General features: G+C 52.2%; 7 protein-coding genes across 7 annotated transcripts; 3 read left to right on the plus strand and 4 right to left on the minus strand.

Annotated features, from left to right (window-relative positions):
* The first annotated feature begins 218 nt into the window (after positions 1–218).
* On the plus strand, positions 219–1126 carry M438DRAFT_364477 (mitochondrial ATP synthase). Its single transcript, XM_029907724.1, has 3 exons — positions 219–259; positions 363–758; positions 818–1126. Exons 1-3 carry the CDS (start codon positions 248–250, stop codon positions 932–934), a joined length of 525 nt encoding a protein of 174 aa, XP_029761558.1. The 5' UTR covers positions 219–247; the 3' UTR covers positions 935–1126.
* A 1710-nt stretch (positions 1127–2836) lies between these two features.
* M438DRAFT_391457 (uncharacterized protein) lies at positions 2837–6863 on the minus strand (the record flags this gene model as incomplete). Its single annotated transcript, XM_029909074.1, has 3 exons — positions 6117–6863; positions 6028–6071; positions 2837–5944 (listed from the first exon to the last, which is right to left on the minus strand). The coding sequence occupies exons 1-3, from the start codon at positions 6580–6582 to the stop codon at positions 2837–2839; spliced, it is 3618 nt and encodes a 1205-aa protein (XP_029761559.1). The 5' UTR covers positions 6583–6863.
* A 91-nt stretch (positions 6864–6954) lies between these two features.
* M438DRAFT_354456 (actin-related protein-like protein 2/3 complex subunit 4) lies at positions 6955–7675 on the minus strand (the record flags this gene model as incomplete). Its single annotated transcript, XM_029906952.1, has 5 exons — positions 6955–6963; positions 7013–7057; positions 7110–7235; positions 7290–7616; positions 7673–7675. 5 exons carry the CDS (start codon positions 7673–7675, stop codon positions 6955–6957), a joined length of 510 nt encoding a protein of 169 aa, XP_029761560.1.
* Positions 7676–7889: 214 nt separating this feature from the next.
* Positions 7890–9561, minus strand: M438DRAFT_364479 (alcohol dehydrogenase GroES-like domain-containing protein). Its single transcript, XM_029907725.1, has 3 exons — positions 9094–9561; positions 8616–9041; positions 7890–8561 (listed from the first exon to the last, which is right to left on the minus strand). Exons 1-3 carry the CDS (start codon positions 9136–9138, stop codon positions 7989–7991), a joined length of 1044 nt encoding a protein of 347 aa, XP_029761561.1. The 5' UTR covers positions 9139–9561; the 3' UTR covers positions 7890–7988.
* A 228-nt stretch (positions 9562–9789) lies between these two features.
* Positions 9790–11383, plus strand: M438DRAFT_334283 (fumarate hydratase; the record flags this gene model as incomplete). The annotated part of the gene is made up of 2 exons (XM_029903700.1): positions 9790–10111; positions 10179–11383. The coding sequence occupies 2 exons, from the start codon at positions 9790–9792 to the stop codon at positions 11381–11383; spliced, it is 1527 nt and encodes a 508-aa protein (XP_029761562.1).
* A 262-nt stretch (positions 11384–11645) lies between these two features.
* On the plus strand, positions 11646–13777 carry M438DRAFT_271801 (ALDH-like protein; the record flags this gene model as incomplete). The annotated part of the gene is made up of 3 exons (XM_029900506.1): positions 11646–11843; positions 12125–12303; positions 12352–13777. 3 exons carry the CDS (start codon positions 11646–11648, stop codon positions 13775–13777), a joined length of 1803 nt encoding a protein of 600 aa, XP_029761563.1.
* A 126-nt stretch (positions 13778–13903) lies between these two features.
* On the minus strand, positions 13904–17141 carry M438DRAFT_344712 (uncharacterized protein). The gene has a single exon (XM_029905285.1). It carries the CDS (start codon positions 17009–17011, stop codon positions 14090–14092), a length of 2922 nt encoding a protein of 973 aa, XP_029761564.1. The 5' UTR covers positions 17012–17141; the 3' UTR covers positions 13904–14089.
* Between the last annotated feature and the right edge of the window lie 284 nt (positions 17142–17425).

Here is a 17425-nt window from a genome sequence, read left to right on the forward strand (position 1 = left end):
TCTGATTCATCTCCCTCTCTTGTCTCTACGTGATTATTCCCTGGTTGCATCTGTTCAGTTAGCGGCAGGCCGATATCGTGCACTCGCAGAGACTCGGGACTGAAGGAGTGCACGGACATGTATGCCAAGAACGGAAAGAGCGACGGAGTTGCAGCAACCTCAGTCGATGTTCGCGAAGGCCAACGGATACCGCCTGCACCGCCGTCTCTCTCCCCTCTACCACCCGTCAATCCAACCCATCTTCACAATGGCCGTCGGAGTGAGTTATATCGCCCTCGATCCAACCCCCCGTCGCCCTTCCGCCCGCGCCGTCCCATCCGATGCTCGCCCTGCCGCCAACATAAGCTAACAGCCTTCTTCAGCGCAACGCAGCCACCAAGCTCGACTGGGCTAAGCTCTCCCAGCAGCTCTCGCTCAAGGGTGCAACTGCCAACTCCCTTGTCGCCTTCAAGAAGCGCAACGATGACGCCCGCCGCAAGCTCGCCCAGCTCCAGGGCCAGCAGCAGACTGTCGACTTCGCCTACTACCGTGGTCTCCTGAAGAACTCCGCCGTCATCGACGACATTGAGAAGCAATTCTCCGCTTTCCAGCCCAAGAAGTACGACGTCTCTCGCCAAATCAAGGTCATTGAGGCTTTCGAGGCCCAGGCCGTCAAGGCTGCCGAGGAGACCAAGGTTAAGGTCGACGGTGAGCTCAAGGACTTGGAGAAGACATTGAAGAACATCGAGGAGGCCAGACCATTCGAGGACTTGACCGTCGTGCGTATACCCGGAGATATCCCTCAAAGAGTCAATCCCTGTCTAATACACACATCTAGGACGATGTTGCCGCCGCCCAGCCCGAGATCGACCAGCGCACCGAGCAGCTCGTCAAGAAGGGCCGCTGGATGGTGCCCGGATACAAGGAGAAGTTCGGCGATCTCTCCATCCTGTAGAGTATTTTTTCCATGCCTCTACTTCCTTGTATCTTCTCTTTTTTGCTCTCCGCCACAAATTCCCACCCTCCAATATACGCTCAACCAACCTGTATCTTTTGCCGGTCGAATGGGCTACAACCAAGGCAAATTTACTTTGTAGCATAGACAAAATCGCATTTGCCCTTTGATCAAAACGAAAGCAGCGGATTTACGGAGAAACTTCAAGATTTTGTCTACCCTTTTTTATATCCCAAAAATTAATTCAATGAGACTAACCACCAGCCCGAAAAAGACGTTCCAGAGTAAGTCTTTTTGTTTCATGTGGATTTTTGTCACTCGTAAGACGTGCAAAAGCTATACAAGGATGCCTGTTCGCTCTTTCCATTCTTCCGATGTTCACAGTATCGTACCTGCCTTTGTTCTGTCTGGCCAGGTTCTCTTTGAAAACACTTGATTGCTCTTTCCTTTGAGTCAAAACATAACCCTACTGCCCCTTTCCTTGCCCTCTTTCAGTCGTTCCTTCTCCATTTATTTTCTTCACTGAAGCTTTCCTCCATCAGTTCCAATTCGTTCTCTCATAACAGTCCCGATCCCTCGCTCTACAAGATTTTCGAATCAACAATTTCATAATCGTAGATGTGGTCTTGGATTTGAGACTGATGAAACGAATGCCTGGCTGTGATCATGGACTTGGCTTCTTCGTCTCCTTTTCTTCACGTCTGATTCGAAGCGTGATGTTGATAGTGTATCTTCAATTACGTTACGCTACTCTTTGTACCCATAGCTCTTGTCTGCTTGTCCAAATGGCCTTCTAATTTTCATTGCTATTCGAAATTTTTATAAGGGTGACCCTGACGTTTTGTTAGGATACTGATCTCTGCTCTTAGTCCTTTGCCTATGCTCATACTCTTGATGGTAGCTATGCAATACGGAGCTCTGATACCCATGCGAGTAGCAATCGAGCCGTATCAATCATTCAAGCCCCTCGTGCAGCATCCACACTAAATCAAATTAACAAAGACACGAAACCCCCAACTTTTACAATGCTTGGGCGAAACAACCTGGCTAGCTCAACAACAACTTAGCTATCACAATACAAAAAGACTTCCAAGCACTCCTGTCGCGTAGTGAAAGGGAACCCTACTGTTATAGCCTCTTTGGATGAGCCCATGGTTAGAAAGAGAGCTACGAGCCTTGCATAACAAAAGAGTAGTCAAGCAAAACAGTAGGCAGCGACCGACTGAAATCGGAAAGAGCGATCTAGAAAATAGAAGGAACGACCGGTGGAAAGAGGAAGTAATGATCGATCAAAAGAAGAAGGAACGATTAATCAAAAGAGGAAGGAACGATAAATCAAAAGAGGAAGGAACGATTGATCAAAGGAAGAAGGAGCTACTGATTGAAAGAGGAAGAAACGACTGACTGAAAGAGGAAGGAACGATCAATCAATTGAAGAAGGAGCGCAAGATCGAAAGAAGAAGGCCCGACCGACGAGAAAGCAGAACGGGAAAGAGCAGTTACAAAGGCAAGAACTACTACGAGGAACAAGTACAAGGCGAAACAGGATATTATCACAGGCAGTGAGGCAACGACTGGAAAGAGACACGATTGAAGGTATCGACCTAAACTAAACTAAGTATAGAATCAAACTCTCCATTTCCCTCCTTCCCTTTAACTTCAAGGTACCAAAAGTGGTAGTAGTTTGTAACCATCTCGTCCAATATCCAGAGTTTCTATCCATCTTTCCGTAGTCGAGTGTGATGCGTTGCCAATAAAGTAATTGCAACAGCCGAACGACACATCCTTGGGAAGGGAAGATATGAAGACGGGATGAGGATCAAAGGACAAGAGGTCAAGGTTTGAAGAACAACAGACGTCTGGTGCCTGAAGTCTTCATGAGTGGGTCAAGGAGGTGCAAGCTCAGTTGAGCGAAGAATCCTCAGCACGCTCGAGGCCGGGCAGAGCCAGAACCTCACCACCATCGTAGTGACCGTTCTCCTCAGCACCACCCTCCTGCTGACCATCATCGTAGTCGTTGTTGTGGTAAGCGATGGCCTGGCGAGCAGGCAGAACACGAGAGAGAGCCTCATACAGGGCGCGCCACTCATCGTCAGCAGCCTCCTTGAGTGTGCACGACTCCTTCTGCTTCTTGTACTTGATGGAGAAGTTTCCGAAGTAGGACTCAGTGCCGAAGTCAGGCTCGGGCAGTTCAAGAGCGGAGCTGTCGTCCTTGCTGGCCATGTGAGCAAAATTGCCGTTGGGGTTGGTAGCAGTGCAGAGGAGGCTGATGACATAAGTCATCAGCTCGTCGGAAGCTTCGGGCTTCTTGGACAGCACCTCAAAGGCCCACCAGCTGGCCAGTCTCAGCTCGATGTGAGTGTAAGGCACGAAGCTCAACAGGTGGGTGTAGTTGTTGCAGTTGACGCAATCGATAACGTAAGCCTTCTGCTGAACACTGAAGCCGGGGTTGCTGAGGCAAGCAGTGATGTACTCTTGAAGAAGAGGGAGGTGAAGGCTCTGGGGATAGTGGCCGCGGGCAATGGCGGCGCACAGAACGCGCAGCTGGGTGACGGCACTGATAAAGATGGCAGTACGCTCACGGAGGGTGATGTGCAAGATGGCGTGCCAAGGGTACTTGTGCATGAGAGAAATCATGGTCTCGTAGGTGCGGTTAACGCAGCGCTGAGCGAAAGGTGAACGCTGAGGAGTCTCGGCGTGCTTGGTAATCATCACCATCTCCTCACTGGTGACAAAGCCCTGGAAGCCAGAGTTGAAGGCCTCCTCAGTAGTGTAGACTTGGGGAGTGTGACCGTCCCAGTTGACACACTTGGCACGAGGGAACAGCTCCTTCATGAGTTCCTCTTGGCTGCTGAGCTCAATATCGACGTGGCGATCACCGATGCGAGGGTGGCGGCTGTTTACGCAGCGCTGCTGGAAGCCAGCAACAGCAGCCTGAGCCTCGGCGACGGTGTTGAGCTCGACGTAACAGTCCATAGTCTTGCCAGTCGAACGTTCCATGATGATATGGATGGCCAAGTAAGATGCGCCGCGAGGCTGGTGAGCGATACGAGTGGTACGACCCAGAGCAGCGATGACCTCGTTCTTGGTGGTGCCATAGGGGATGTTGCCAATCTTGATCACGCCGGCAGTGGAGGCGACCGAGTCAGCAGCAGTGTCAACGAAAGGAATGTGCTGGTACACTTCGTCGATGCTAGGGAGGGCGTGCATGTGAACAGAAACCCAGTCGGGGTCGGGGTGCACGTCAGGGGCCATGGTAGCCTGACTACGTACAACATGCTGAACAGCAAGCTCATTGCCAGGTCTGTCACCGGGACCGCGAGGAGGAGATCTGCCACCGAAGTGATCAAGTGTGCCAGATTTGATGGCCTCAGCCATACGAGCAGCGTTGGTCTGAGGCTGTTGATTGTTATTGGTCGAGGCGTTGGTGTGCTGAGCATCGGGGGCGTTGAAGTAGCTAGTGCCATTCATGCTGCTGGGGCTGCTGACGGGAGAGGGCAGAGAAGAGCGAGGGTCAGAGGTGAAGGGCTGACGGCTAGACTGAGCGGGCACGAAGCCGGTGTTGGCATAGCTGGGAGGCTGGGGGTCCACGAAGGGATCGGCCTGATCAGCGGGCGTAGGCATAGCACGGGGGATGGGCATAGGGCTGTTCATCTGGTGGCCGTTCGATTGTTGACCGTTCATGTCGCGGCCGTTGATGTGTTGACCGTTCATGTGTTGACCGTTCATGTGTTGACCGTGCATCTGTTGACCGTGCATCTGTTGACCGTGCATCTGGTAGTCGTTGAAGTGACGAGAGTTCATCTGAGAACCATTCATCTCGAGGCTGTTGGTGAGGTGGCCACTTCCATTGAGACCGTTCATCTGGCGGCCATTCATGTTTCCGAAGCTGGCAGGAATGGGAACACGATTGAGAGAGGCGCCTCGGTGGGTGCGAGGGCCAGCGTTGTGGTTCACGCTGTTCATAGGAGCCACGCCAGGCATGAGAGGGGCGTCGAAGGGGCGGTGCATGTAGACAGGCGACTGCAAGCCTCCGAGACGAGGAGCAACAACGTTCTGGTTGTCAAAGGCGGGGCGGTGCATGTTGACAGGCGACTGCAGACCTCTGAGACGAGGATCGATGTTAGAGTTGCTAACGGCGGGGCGCTGATCGAAGGCAGGGTGTTGCTGAGGGTATTGGAAGTCTTGCTGCATGTTACCCATGTACTGCTGGCCGATGGGGTACTGGCTGATGGGTGGGGCAGGCTGGGCGCTGTCGTCCATGGGAGCAGGAGTCGCAAGCTCACGGAAAGCGTGCGAAGCTCTGAAGTTGTTGGGTCTCGGAGCGTGAATGTGCTGACCAAGACCATATGGGCGCTGCTGAGCCTGGTCGAGACTTGACTGCTGACCGTAACTGGGCAGGGCTGAGTTGTACTGCTGACCATAGTCGGGCAGAGCTGAGTTGTACTGCTGACCATAGTTGGAAGCAGTCAAGGCAGGCTGCTGGACATGGCTAGGCATACCGTGCTGGTTCTGCTCAGAGGCGGCCTCCTGGCCCTGGTTGGAAGCAGCGTACTCGGGGAAGTTGTCAAAAGCCGATCTGCTAGGGTTGAAAGAGTGCACGCGGCTGTGTTGAGCCTGCTGGGGCTGGGCGCCTTGGTTCTGAGCGCCTTGAGCCTTAGTGCCCTGGGCCTGGCCGGAACGAGTCTGCTGGGTAGCCGTGGCCTTGCTACCATTCATGCCACGAGAGTGGTCAAGAACGCCGCGGTTGGTGGCACCGAGTTGAGTCTCATCCTCAGCAGAGGGAGGAGTTGAGGGGCGCTTGTCCTCGTGGACGTAGTTGGCGTTGGGGCGGCGCATGTCGGACACGCTTGCGTCCAGGGACTGAAAAGCCGATCTTGCGGTTGAGGATGGGCTGTTCCAAATGCTGCCAGTAGGCGACAATCTCAGACCTTGGACCGAGGCAGAGAGATCGTTGAGGCTGATGTTGAAGTCACCGAGTTCTTCAATCTCGTGTGTAACTGTGACGGACTGTGAAGGTGTGAGCAAGGGAGTCAAGTAAGGGGAGATGAATATCATGAAACGATATAGATCGTAGGATATATGATGCGCACCTTGAGACAACGTGCGCAGCGGAGGGAAGCGCCTTCGGGGTGAGCTAGAAAATGGTCATAGCAGACTGTGTGTTGGCAAGGGAGCAGACGGTGACTAGGGTTGGAGACACAAGCATGGCACTGGGGAGCGCCGATGCGGCGGTCAGCGCTCAAGCTTGTCTCGGCGGCGCTCAAGTCCCCCGGGTATCTGGGCTGAGGAAACATGAAGCTTGAGTGTTGCCTAAGATGGCGGACGTGGGTTGCTTTGATAAGTCTTTCGATGTAAGGAAGAGTGTGAGATCGTGTGTGGATAATGTCGCGTGGTTGATCGCGTCTTGGGAATGATGTTGACATTGACAGACAATCCAACGCCAGGGAACTGACGAGATCAGTGAAGGTATAATTCCGGTATGGCCCCGGCGTCATCCAATCGGGAAATCCGGCAAGTTCCTTTCTGGCACAGCAACCAAAGTGAATTACTTCCTCCTCTTCGGGGATCAGACATGGGTAAGAAAGATATTGATATTTTTTGGATGAGGGTAGCTCCATGTGTGCGGTCGGGACAGCAAAGTACATCACGAACAGGAGGACAGTACAGTGTCAAGGACAGCAAGGAGATATTGATGCAAGAGGAGATGAAGGTATACTACCGGTTCAAGATACAAATGCCTATGAAGGTGTTGATCGCAGAAGGGACGTGCGCCGTAGTTGAAAGCAAGCATGCTGACACAGAGCAAACCGCCGTCCTATGGAGGCGTCGGTCTTAGCGATGGCATGAGACAGTGATGATAGTCCTTGTCGACGAGTAGAAGTTCATGTCCATCCAAGGGAAAGGGCTGGTCATAATCGTTTCTGGTCGGATTGGTATCTTTGGGAATCTTCTATGTAATGCAGCGCCAAGACCAGATACAGAGACCTTGGGGCAGCACAAAGCGGCGTGCAGCTGAATCAATCGAACTAGGCTGAATGAGTATGAGTAGACAAACAAGAGTAGAAGGTGTCTTACTGGAGTCAAGAAAGATTCGGCGACGAATCTTGCTCTGGCGTTCAACTGGAACATGTAAGTCAAGGCCGGGCGGCATTAGGCAGAAGGGGTGACATACGAAGAGCTTCATCTCGGAAATCTCCTTGTCTACCTCTTCCATGAACTGGATGATGAAGTCAACAAGCTTGTGCTTGAGCATCTCCTCGGTGTGGAAGTTTGTGATGAGGAAGGAGATGTCGTATCCCTATCGTTGTGTGAGCTTGTTACGGGCGGCGTAAAACAGGTGTGGTCAACGGACCTTGACGGGTTTCCTTCTCAGAATGAAGAAAGACTCGGCACGCTGTGTCAAGAAGCGAGTGAACTTGTGGACCAGGATATGCTCAATCTCGTCTGCCTGCTTGATTCTGATGCTGACGCGGATGCTGTTGACGCTGGGCTCGATGAAGACGCGCTCGTTCTCATTGCGGGAGACGGTCAGAGGGTTGAGAAGAACTTCGGGAGAGGTTTGGGCTTCGATCTCGGGGACATTGTGACGTTCAGACGCTTGCGAAGCGAAGTTGGATAGCGACATGGCCGCCGTCAACGACGACCGCACACATTGCAGGTATGGTCGGAGTGATTGCGACTAGGAGTTGATCAGCGCTGGATAGCTAAGTTGTATGGATGGTCCAAGAGGCGTACCATGATTGAATACTGTGCAGCGACAATGTACTAGACAAGGAGCTGTCGTTGGTATACAATGCCACGCTTCAGACGACGAGGTTGCGGAGATGCCGAGCCGGTGACGCGCCCGATCGAGGGGTCTTGGGTGCTCCTTCAGCCACAGCACGAGCCACAACCTTGACTTCCTCTGTTATGCAACTTTCCTTCTCTCCAATCTCAGGACATTGCGGTCGATCATCAGTACAAGCTGTGATTCCAAGTGTCGGAGTCATAATGAGGGCTTCGCTTTCAGCCCGAATGTCTACTGACCAAGAAATTTACTATTCAAGCAGGATCAGAATTTCATGACCAGACGCCCCTTCAAATGATTGTCCATGTACATCTCGGGAAGATCTGGCGTCTTCTCGAAAGGCACGGTTCTCACATATGACTTGACACCATGAGATGCCACAACCTTCATCATCTCCTCTACTTCCGACCTGTTAGCCACTCCAGAACCCTTGACGATGATTTCTTTTCCAATTAGGTCGAATGATCCAAAATGAAAGCCTTCTCCTGGCACTCCGAGAGGGACACAGATTCCATGAGGTCGCAGTGTCTTTAGCGACCACTCTATCGCTTGAACGTTGTCAGTGCAGACGACAATGCCTGCAAGTCCACCTTTGCCCGACCATTCCACAATCTTTTCGCCTGCCTTTTCGTCGTTGTAGTCAATGACCAAATCCGCTTTGAGTGGAAACTCAGTGGCTAGATCACGTCCTTCTGGACGATTGTCTATCGCGACAGTCGAGTAGCCGAGTGCTTTGCAAAACTGGACACCGAGCCCACCAAGGCCTCCAATTCCCAGAATGCCGACGGATTCGCCTGCAGGAAGACCAAGCTTAGAGATACCGCCCCAGACCGTTGCCTAGAGCTGAAGATCAGTCTCATGACGGTATCGAGATCACCAAGGTATACTTACACCAGCACACATCAAAGGTGCAGCCTGCTCAAACGGAATGGTCTCAGGCAGCAAGACAGTGTTGTCGGCATCCGCGATCATGTATTCGGCAAACGCTCCATCGCTTGTGACCCCGGCCATCTCCTTCTTCTCACAAAAGCGTATGTCTCTAGTGGTCTTGCAACCAACACACTCGTGACAGGCGTGCCTGAAAAGGAGTACGCCTACACGTTGGCCTTCGTTGAAAGACTTGGCAGCCTTGCTTCCAACCGCGACAACAGTTCCTGCTGGTTCGTGAGAGCCGATCTGAGGAGTCTGAGATTGGTAGAAGCCTTCATAGACTTGATAATCTGTATGACAGAATCCTGCTGCGCCGATTTTGACTAGCAAATCATTTTCTCCGTATTTAGGGACATCAACCTCGTGTATTTGATACTTCTTGTTGTACTATTCGATGTAAGCATTCAGTAGTCATGGAAAAACAGACCATGAACAATACCTCGACCAGGCGGGCAGCTCTCATGGTTTTGGGGACTGATGACATGATGTCTGATATATTGCAGATGTATAGGTAGATGTCAAAAAGTCCTTTTGTCTACCGCTTGGTGGTTGAAATACTTGAAGATTGATAGAGCTTCATTTTTATAGCAGCTTACGAGAGTTGCATGACGTGCATTTGATCAACGGTTCCGCGGGTAGTATGAATCTAGACAAAGCACAAAGCTAACTTTCTCGACATCCGTGTCGTTATTGTGCGATTGCTGTTTGGAGTCTTGGTTGTAGATGATCGCTTTAAGCTTCCATCTCTGCAAGACATAGGACATCTAGAAGGTAGAGCATCCATCGGAAGCGGCGCCTTTACGCCTTCACTAGATGCGACACTAATTGTGAGAAGCTGTGCGTCTTCTGACAATTTACTCATGGTAATCGTGCTTGATGATAGGAAATCCTGCCTGGGCCTTATATCGCGTGCTGTGCTAAGTAGAAAAGTGCGTGGACGGAGCGTAGAGAGGCACAACAAGAGGTGGTCGAGCTTCATTCAGGTCTCCTCCGGTCCTCGGCTTTCATCGGGATCGTCGGTCGGTGACAATCGCGAATTAATTGTGCTTTCTCCACGTCGAGGTTGACAATTGCTGTTGTGCTTGTCCTTCCTTCCTTTGTGTCTCTCCAATCAATTCCCGAGTCCCGACCTATCATGTTCAGATCGTCGGCAATCGTCAAGAGGGGTAGCTCCTTCGCTGGAGCTGCTCTCCGCGTCAACCAGACTCCTCGTCTTGCCATCCCCGCCCTCCGCCAGTTCAGCACATCCCTCCAGATGGCACAACAAACCCGCGCCGAGAGCGATGCCTTTGGCGAGATCCCCGTCGCCGCCGACAGATACTGGGGTGCTCAGACCGAGCGCTCGCTGTCCAACTTCAAGATCAACCAGCCTCATGACCGCATGCCTCCGCAGGTCGTGCGCGCCTTTGGTATCCTCAAGGGCGCCGCTGCCACGGTCAACATGAAGTTCGGCCTGGGTATGCCATGATCAAGACACGTCCACAACCACAGCAGCTGCCTGCTAACGCCCTTCTCTCCGCGCAGACGCAAAGGTCGGTGAGGCCATCCAGCAGGCCGCCAAAGAGGTCGCCGCCGGCAAGCTCGACGACCACTTCCCTCTGGTCGTCTGGCAGACCGGCTCCGGCACCCAGTCCAACATGAACGCCAACGAGGTCATCTCCAACCGCGCCATTGAGATCCTGGGCGGCGAGATGGGTTCCAAGAAGCCCGTCCACCCCAACGACCACGTCAACATGTCCGCCTCGTCCAACGACACCTTCCCTACCGCCATGCACATTGCCGCCGTTCTCGAGATCGAGGAGGAGCTCCTCCCTGCCCTGCGCAGCCTCAAGGACGCCATGTACAAGAAGCAGCAGGCTTTCGACAAGATCATCAAGATTGGCCGTACCCACTTGCAGGATGCCACTCCCCTGACCCTCGGCCAGGAGTTCTCTGGTTACGTTACTCAGCTCGAGTACGGTATCCTCCGTGTTGAGTCTGCTCTTCCCCGTCTGCGCTACCTCGCTCAGGGTGGTACTGCCGTCGGTACCGGCCTCAACACCTTCAAGGGCTTCGCTGAGGACATTGCTACTGAGGTCAGCAAGCTTACCGGCCACGAGTTCGTCACTGCCCCCAACAAGTTCGAGGCTCTTGCCGCTCACGACGCCATCGTTGAGGCCCACGGTCAGCTCAACACCCTTGCCTCCTCCCTCTTCAAGATCGCTCAGGACATTCGTTTCCTTGGTTCCGGTCCTCGCTGCGGTCTTGGTGAGCTCAAGCTTCCCGAGAACGAGCCCGGTTCATCCATCATGCCCGGAAAGGTCAACCCTACTCAGTGCGAGTCTTTGACCATGCTCTGCTGCCAGGTCTTCGGTAACCAGGCTGCCGTCACCTTCGCTGGCTCCCAGGGTAACTTCGAGCTCAACGTCTTCAAGCCCGTCATGATCCGCAACCTCCTCCACAGCTCCCGTCTGTTGAGTGACGGTATGCGCTCTTTCGAGAAGAACTTGATCGAGGGTCTTGAGGCCGACGAGAAGAGAATCGAGGCTCTCCTCCACGAGTCTCTCATGCTTGTTACTTGCCTTAACCCCGTCATTGGCTACGACATGGCCTCCAAGGTCGCCAAAAACGCCCACAAGAAGGGTCTTACCCTCAAGGAGAGTGCCATGGAGCTCAAGGCTCTGAGCGAGGAGGACTTTGACAAGACTGTCCGTCCCGAGCTCATGCTTGCTCCCAAGGAGAAGAAATAAATGTAGATCATGAAGCGAATTGTATAATACACTTTTTTGGAATCATCTTAAGTGCGAAAGTGTCTTTTCACATGTCCTGGTTTAATCTCCTACTTTTGCATCTCTCTCATTGATCGTGTCTCCATCTCAGAATGGTTCGAGAAATAATGCAATTTCACGCACGGACATTTCTTTTCGCCGGGAAATCCAGCCTCTCCCCCGAGCTTTGAGGAACAATCTCCTTTATTCGAGATCCTCGAGAAAATCAATTGCATACCGGAAAATGGAGGAGGCATTCGATTGGGTGTCCGATAATCAAGGCACAGTCGCCTTAACATGGGTTGCTGTTGTATTCGCCACTGCTGTGTTGTGGTTCACGACAAAAGGAGATTCCGAAGCTGCTGTCAACTTTGAAGTGCCACTTCCCAAGCAGTGTGAACCTGATTGGCAAGGAGAGGTTTTGCAGGAGCCTGGATTGAAGGTGTGTTTTGCTTTTCCTTCGTGTTCATTTCTGTCTTTCTCTGGTTTCTCGTCTCTTTTATGGAATCACGAGTTTCTTGAATGCTCGTTGATGGACATGTGAGAGGATAAAAGAGTCGGATATCAGGAGGCTTTCGGAAGTTGTCTCTTCCTCTGACAGACCTCAAAGACTTCCAAGCACCTCTGAAATTTGGTCATTGATGTTCTGAAACGGCATGATTTTATACTCTCTTGGTCTTTGAGACAACGTTATGAGTATGTGACTGACATGAGGCTTCACAGATCTCAGGTTCTTCTGCTGTTCAATGTTACTGCCCAGCAACAGGCGAATTGCTCGGCGTCATCAACCCTTCTACACCTGATGGTATCGACAGAGCCATTGCACGTGCTCAAGAAGCCCAACACACTTGGGCTCTGACGACCTTCTCGCAACGTAGAAGAGTGCTCAAGACACTTTTGAAGTGAGTGATTTCGACAGGTTCCATGTGACACAAATACTGATCAATCAGATACGTGCTCACACACCAAGACGATATCGCTACAGCAGCATGTCTGGACTCTGGCAAGACGCGCGTGGATGCACTTTTTGGTGAAATTCTGGTAACAGTCGAGAAGCTCAAGTGGACTATCGACCACGGCGAAAAGGCTCTTCAACCCTCGTCTCGCCCCACCAACCTTCTCATGATGTACAAGTCCAACTCGGTCGTCTACGAACCCTTGGGGGTAGTCGCCGCCTGCGTGAGCTGGAACTACCCTTTCCACAACCTCCTCGGACCAATCATCTCAGCACTATTCACCGGAAACGCCATCATCGTCAAAGGATCCGAACAAACAGCCTGGTCCTCCAACTACTTTGTGGAAATTGTCAAGGGCGCTCTTGTAGCTTGCGGACACAGTCCTGAGCTCGTTCACGCTGTCACCTGCTGGCCCACTACAGCCGAACACTTGACCTCGCACCCAGGAATATCACATCTGACCTTCATCGGCAGCAAGCCAGTCGCCCACCACGTCTGCACTTCAGCAGCCAAATCTCTCACCCCAGTAGTCGTAGAACTAGGCGGCAAAGACGCAGCCATCATCCTCGACGCACCCCACCAAAAACCCATGCCCGCTTCCGAACTCTCTCGCATCGAAAGCATAATCATGCGTGGAGTCTTCCAATCAGCTGGACAAAACTGCATCGGTATCGAACGCGTCGTCGCCATGCCTCTAGCTTACGACTATCTTCTCTCCGTCCTTCCTCCCCGCATCCGCTCCCTACGCTTAGGAAACTCCCTCCACTCTCTCGACATCGACGTCGGTGCCCAAGTCTCTCCCGCCAACTTCGGTAAACTGGAATCACTGATCGCAGAAGCCGTGTCCCAAGGCGCCATCCTTCTCGCCGGCGGAAAACGCTACAATCATCCTGAATATCCCAGCGGTCATTACTTTTCCCCCACGCTTCTCGCGGAAGTGACGACAGACATGCGCATCGCCAATGAAGAATGTTTCGCCCCGATATGTCTTCTCATGCGCGCAGAATCACCTTCCCACGCAATCGAAATCACAAATTCCACAATCTATGGCTTGGGCTGCTCGGTCTTCGGCCCTTCTTCCTCTCCTCTGCATTCCGTCGCTGCTGGCGTCAAAACAGGTATGGTCGCCATAAACGATTTCGCAGCATACTATGCCGTTCAACTCCCCTTCGGCGGCGTCCGGGGTAGTGGGTATGGCAGGTTCGCGGGAGAAGAAGGATTGAGGGGTTTGTGTAATGGAAAAAGCATTTGTGTGGATAGGTGGGGGTGGATGGGTGTCAAGACTGCTATTCCTGCTGGATTGGACTACCCTATGAGGGAAACGGCTTGGGAGATGGGAAAAGGTGTCGTGGAGCTTGGGTATGGAGAAAGTTTGCGACGTAAAATCAGAGGGTTGAGGAGGATGATTGGGGGTATGTGAGATCATTGGGATTGCTGTTGGAGAGTAGATTCTGCAAGAACATAAGCCATGGATGTAGAAGTATTTGCTATACTTGGCTGTATAACAAGAGAATTGCTATAAACAAGGCAAAATCACACACACATTCAACAGGCAACCTCGCACTTTGCAGCAATTTGTCCATTCTCAGATCCACGAAAGATACAAATCTCCTATACTAAAAAGATACAAGTATTCATATATATACAAAAAACGCCCCATAATGTATCCCAACTTCCCAAGCCCTCACCATACGCCCCCTACATAACCCAAAATATCCCATATCCATCAAACTTAGAACAGTGCCTCGGTACTGATCTTCCCCTTCTGCTGAATATCCCTAGAGCTAAAACCCAACTGCACCTCAAAGTCTCCCATCGGCAAGACCCAATTCTGCAACCCCACATCCCAGAAACTAAGATCTTTCCTCGTCAACTGCAGAGAAACCTCTACTCTCTTTTCAGGAGTGACGAATAACTTGTCAAATGCCCTCAAAACACGGACGGGGAAATCGACAGTGTTGCCCAAGGAATCGATGATGGGAGTGGAGGGGTAGGAAATATACAACTGAACGACACAGTCGCCTGGAAGAGAACCCGTGTTTGTCAAAGAGGCCTGGACGACGGCAAGAGGGGTGTAAAGGTCAGGATTTCCGCCTTCTGCGCCTCCGGCTTGGGAGAGCGGTTGTGCGATTTCGTAGCCCACTGGATAAGGGTATTTGCCCGTTTTGATGTCGTCGACCGAGTTGATGTAGGGGTAGATGTATTTCTTGAGAGCGATGAAATTGGAAGGCCAGAGTGCTTCACGGGCGTCCGGGATGGAGACGTCTAGGTGGGGAGGTGTGATGGATTCGGGTCGCTTGGCTGGGAGGGTGGAGTATTCGGTGGCCAAGGGGTGGATGAATAGACTACTGAGGTGGAAAGTCGTGTATGAGAGTCCGAAGCCAAATTCGTAGCGTGGCTCGATGTCATGCTTGTCAAAGTAACGGTAGTCGACGTACAGACCTTCAGAGAAGTTTTGCTGCGGGATGACAGCGTTGGGGCGGTAGAGAATCTTGCTTGTCGGGCCGTAATCATCCTCGTTCTTAGCGATTGTGTAGGGAAGACGACCAGAAGGATTGATGTCTCCGAAAATGATGGAGGCCAAGGCGTTACCGCTCTCTTGTCCAGGCAGGTTTGCGTACAACACCGCCTTCACGCCAGGTAGATCGATCCATTTCTCGAGGATGACAGGACCGACAGCGTGGACAACAACGATAGTAGGGCCACCACACTTGGCTGCAACCTTCTGCACAAGCTCATCACCACCTTTCTGTGCGTAGAGATCATTACGATCACCCTTGACGTCTTTCCATGCTACGTATCCTTCTCCTCCATCGGAGTTGATAAAGACAAAACACAAATCTTGGTCGGCTGCGCGAGAAGGATGCTTGTCAAGATCTTCGTAGTTAGAAGGGTAGTCGGAAAGAGTGACACTTTCGACGTCAAATCCAAGATGGATACCCTCAGCAGGAGCAACAAGGTAAGGGAACTCGACAGTACCAGAACCCCATCCTTGAGCAAGAGTACCTTCGTTGCAAGCACGGTCTGCGCATGCATTGGGTCCCTTACCGTTGTTGTAAGCGTCTTCGCCGAAGATGGCGACACGAAGCTTGTCACCATTCTTAGTCAACTTCTTACCATCACGATTGAGAGGGAGGACGTGGTCGTCATTCTTCAAGAGGACGGTACCCTCGGCAGCAATCTGGCGAGCGAGCTTGCCGTGAGAGTCATCACCTTCGCCTTGGACGTTAATGAACTTATTGACAATACCCTTAGTAGTGTCATTGCTTCCAGGGTGCAACAAGCCAATCTCATCGTTGGTCCAGGAAGAGAAGTTGGGGCCACCACCATCTTTCTCAGCGGGCCATTTTTTCTTGTCGTCCTGACCGAACTGGTACCAGGCAGCAACAACGCGAAGGACCATGTCGTTGAGTCGCTCCATAGGAACACTACCATTGAAGACAGCCTTGGTCAATTCACCGCCCCAAACAGATTGGCCATCCATCCAGCGGAGACCATCACCAGGCATGCTCATATCAAGACCAGCAAGAGCCGAGGCAACACCACTTCTTTGAGCGAGCCAGTCGCTCTGGATGAAACCTTGGAAGCCCAATTCGTCCTTGAGAATACCATTGAGCAGCTTGCTGTTCTGGCAGGCATAGGACTGGTTGACCATGTTGTACGAGCACATGACACTACCAACACCAGCCTTGACACTCTCAGCAAATGGCCAGGCATATATCTCGTGCAGAGTTCTGTCGTCAAGGTTGCTGCTGATAGCATTGGGGGTGCCCCACTCCCAGCTCTGACGGAAGTGTTCCTGCTCGTTGGCAATGTAGTGTTTTGCAGTAGCAATAATGCCCTCCTCTTGAATACCGCGGATCATGGCGGCAGCGGCGAGGCCTTGCAGGACGGGATCCGAACCAAAGCCTTCCCAGTTTCTACCACCAGCGGGCAAGCGACCGAAAGGACCCATGCTTGGACCAAGCGCAATGTGAACACCCTTGCCACGAGCTTCGCGACCATGAGCACGGCCTTTGAGGTAAATCAACTCCTTGTTCCAGGTAGATCCAAGAGTGATGCCTGCAGGGAAGGCGGTAATGTTGTCGGCGAATCTCAAACCCAATGGACCGTCCTGCAGACAGAGGGAAGGGAAGCCGAGTCTTTCGACAGGACCAGTGTTTCCAACACACATGCCCATCTCCCAGCCAGTACCAGTGGTAATGTTGACCTTCTCGACGACGGACATTTGGCCAACCAGGGCGGCAGCCTTCTTGTACGCCTCTTCCCATGCAGTAACGGAGCCTCCTCTTGGTGCCGGATACCATGGGTCACTCTGACCGCCTTCGGGCTCGGTCTTGTATACCCAGATGCCTCCAGCACTCAACAGCAGTACTAGAGCAGCTGTGAAGAGCAAGACCATCATGCAGCACATGCGAGATGGGAGCAAGTAGCGACGCCATGTCGAACGACGGCGTGTGACGAAGACCGAGTCGTGTGTTTGTGAGACGTCGTCCTTGTACGGTCGATTGGGTGTCTTGAGGGGGTCGAGTTCATTGATCGACGACGAGATGGAATCGCGCGATGAGGTGGACAGGCGGTAATCTTCGGGGTGGTCGAGCGATTGACGCGGCGACTCTCTGGGCGTCAGCTCGTAGTCCTGCGACTGCGACATTGCTGTGGTTATGGGTCGTCGCTGTTATGACATGTAGGAAGTATAACGGGAGATGTCTTGTACTCAATGACCTCTTGGAAGCATTGGAGCAGAAGAAGAGGAAGAAGCCATCATGTACCTGAGGCTGACAGAGTTACGCCATGCCATCTATCTGCTGCACTCCAGCCGACATCCGATCCGTCACATCTTGAGCATTCGCCCCGCTTTTCACCCTTCCCGTCCTTTCCTAATTCGGTCCATACCGTAAGCCACCACTAAAGTCTCCGATGGCCAAACTCACAGCACAAGCAACCACTTCTCTCAATATGATATTTCAGGATTCGGTATTAACGCTTCATCAATTCGACATATACATAGGGGCCATTCCTCCCATTCGTGTTACATTCGCCATAGCACATCATAGTTCAATCGCAG

The sequence above is a fragment of the Aureobasidium pullulans genome, assembly GCF_000721785.1.
Source record: "Aureobasidium pullulans EXF-150 unplaced genomic scaffold scaffold_7, whole genome shotgun sequence".
Taxonomy (NCBI): Eukaryota; Fungi; Ascomycota; class Dothideomycetes; order Dothideales; family Saccotheciaceae; genus Aureobasidium; species Aureobasidium pullulans.

What these genes read in the sequence shown, in the direction of transcription:
- M438DRAFT_364477 (XM_029907724.1), top strand. An exon ending in CATTCGAGGACTTGACCGTC is followed by an intron (nt 759 to 817) that starts GTGCGTATACCC and finishes ACACACATCTAG; the next exon opens with GACGATGTTGCCGCCGCCCA.
- M438DRAFT_364479 (XM_029907725.1), bottom strand. Translation starts at nt 9,138, where the DNA reads ATGTCATCAGTCCCCAAAACCATGAGAGCTGCCCGCCTGGTCGAG. An exon ending in GAGCTGCCCGCCTGGTCGAG is followed by an intron (nt 9,042 to 9,093) that starts GTATTGTTCATG and finishes TACATCGAATAG; the next exon opens with TACAACAAGAAGTATCAAAT. An exon ending in CACCTTTGATGTGTGCTGGT is followed by an intron (nt 8,562 to 8,615) that starts GTAAGTATACCT and finishes CTTCAGCTCTAG; the next exon opens with GCAACGGTCTGGGGCGGTAT.
- M438DRAFT_344712 (XM_029905285.1), bottom strand. Translation starts at nt 17,011, where the DNA reads ATGTCGCAGTCGCAGGACTACGAGCTGACGCCCAGAGAGTCGCCGCGT.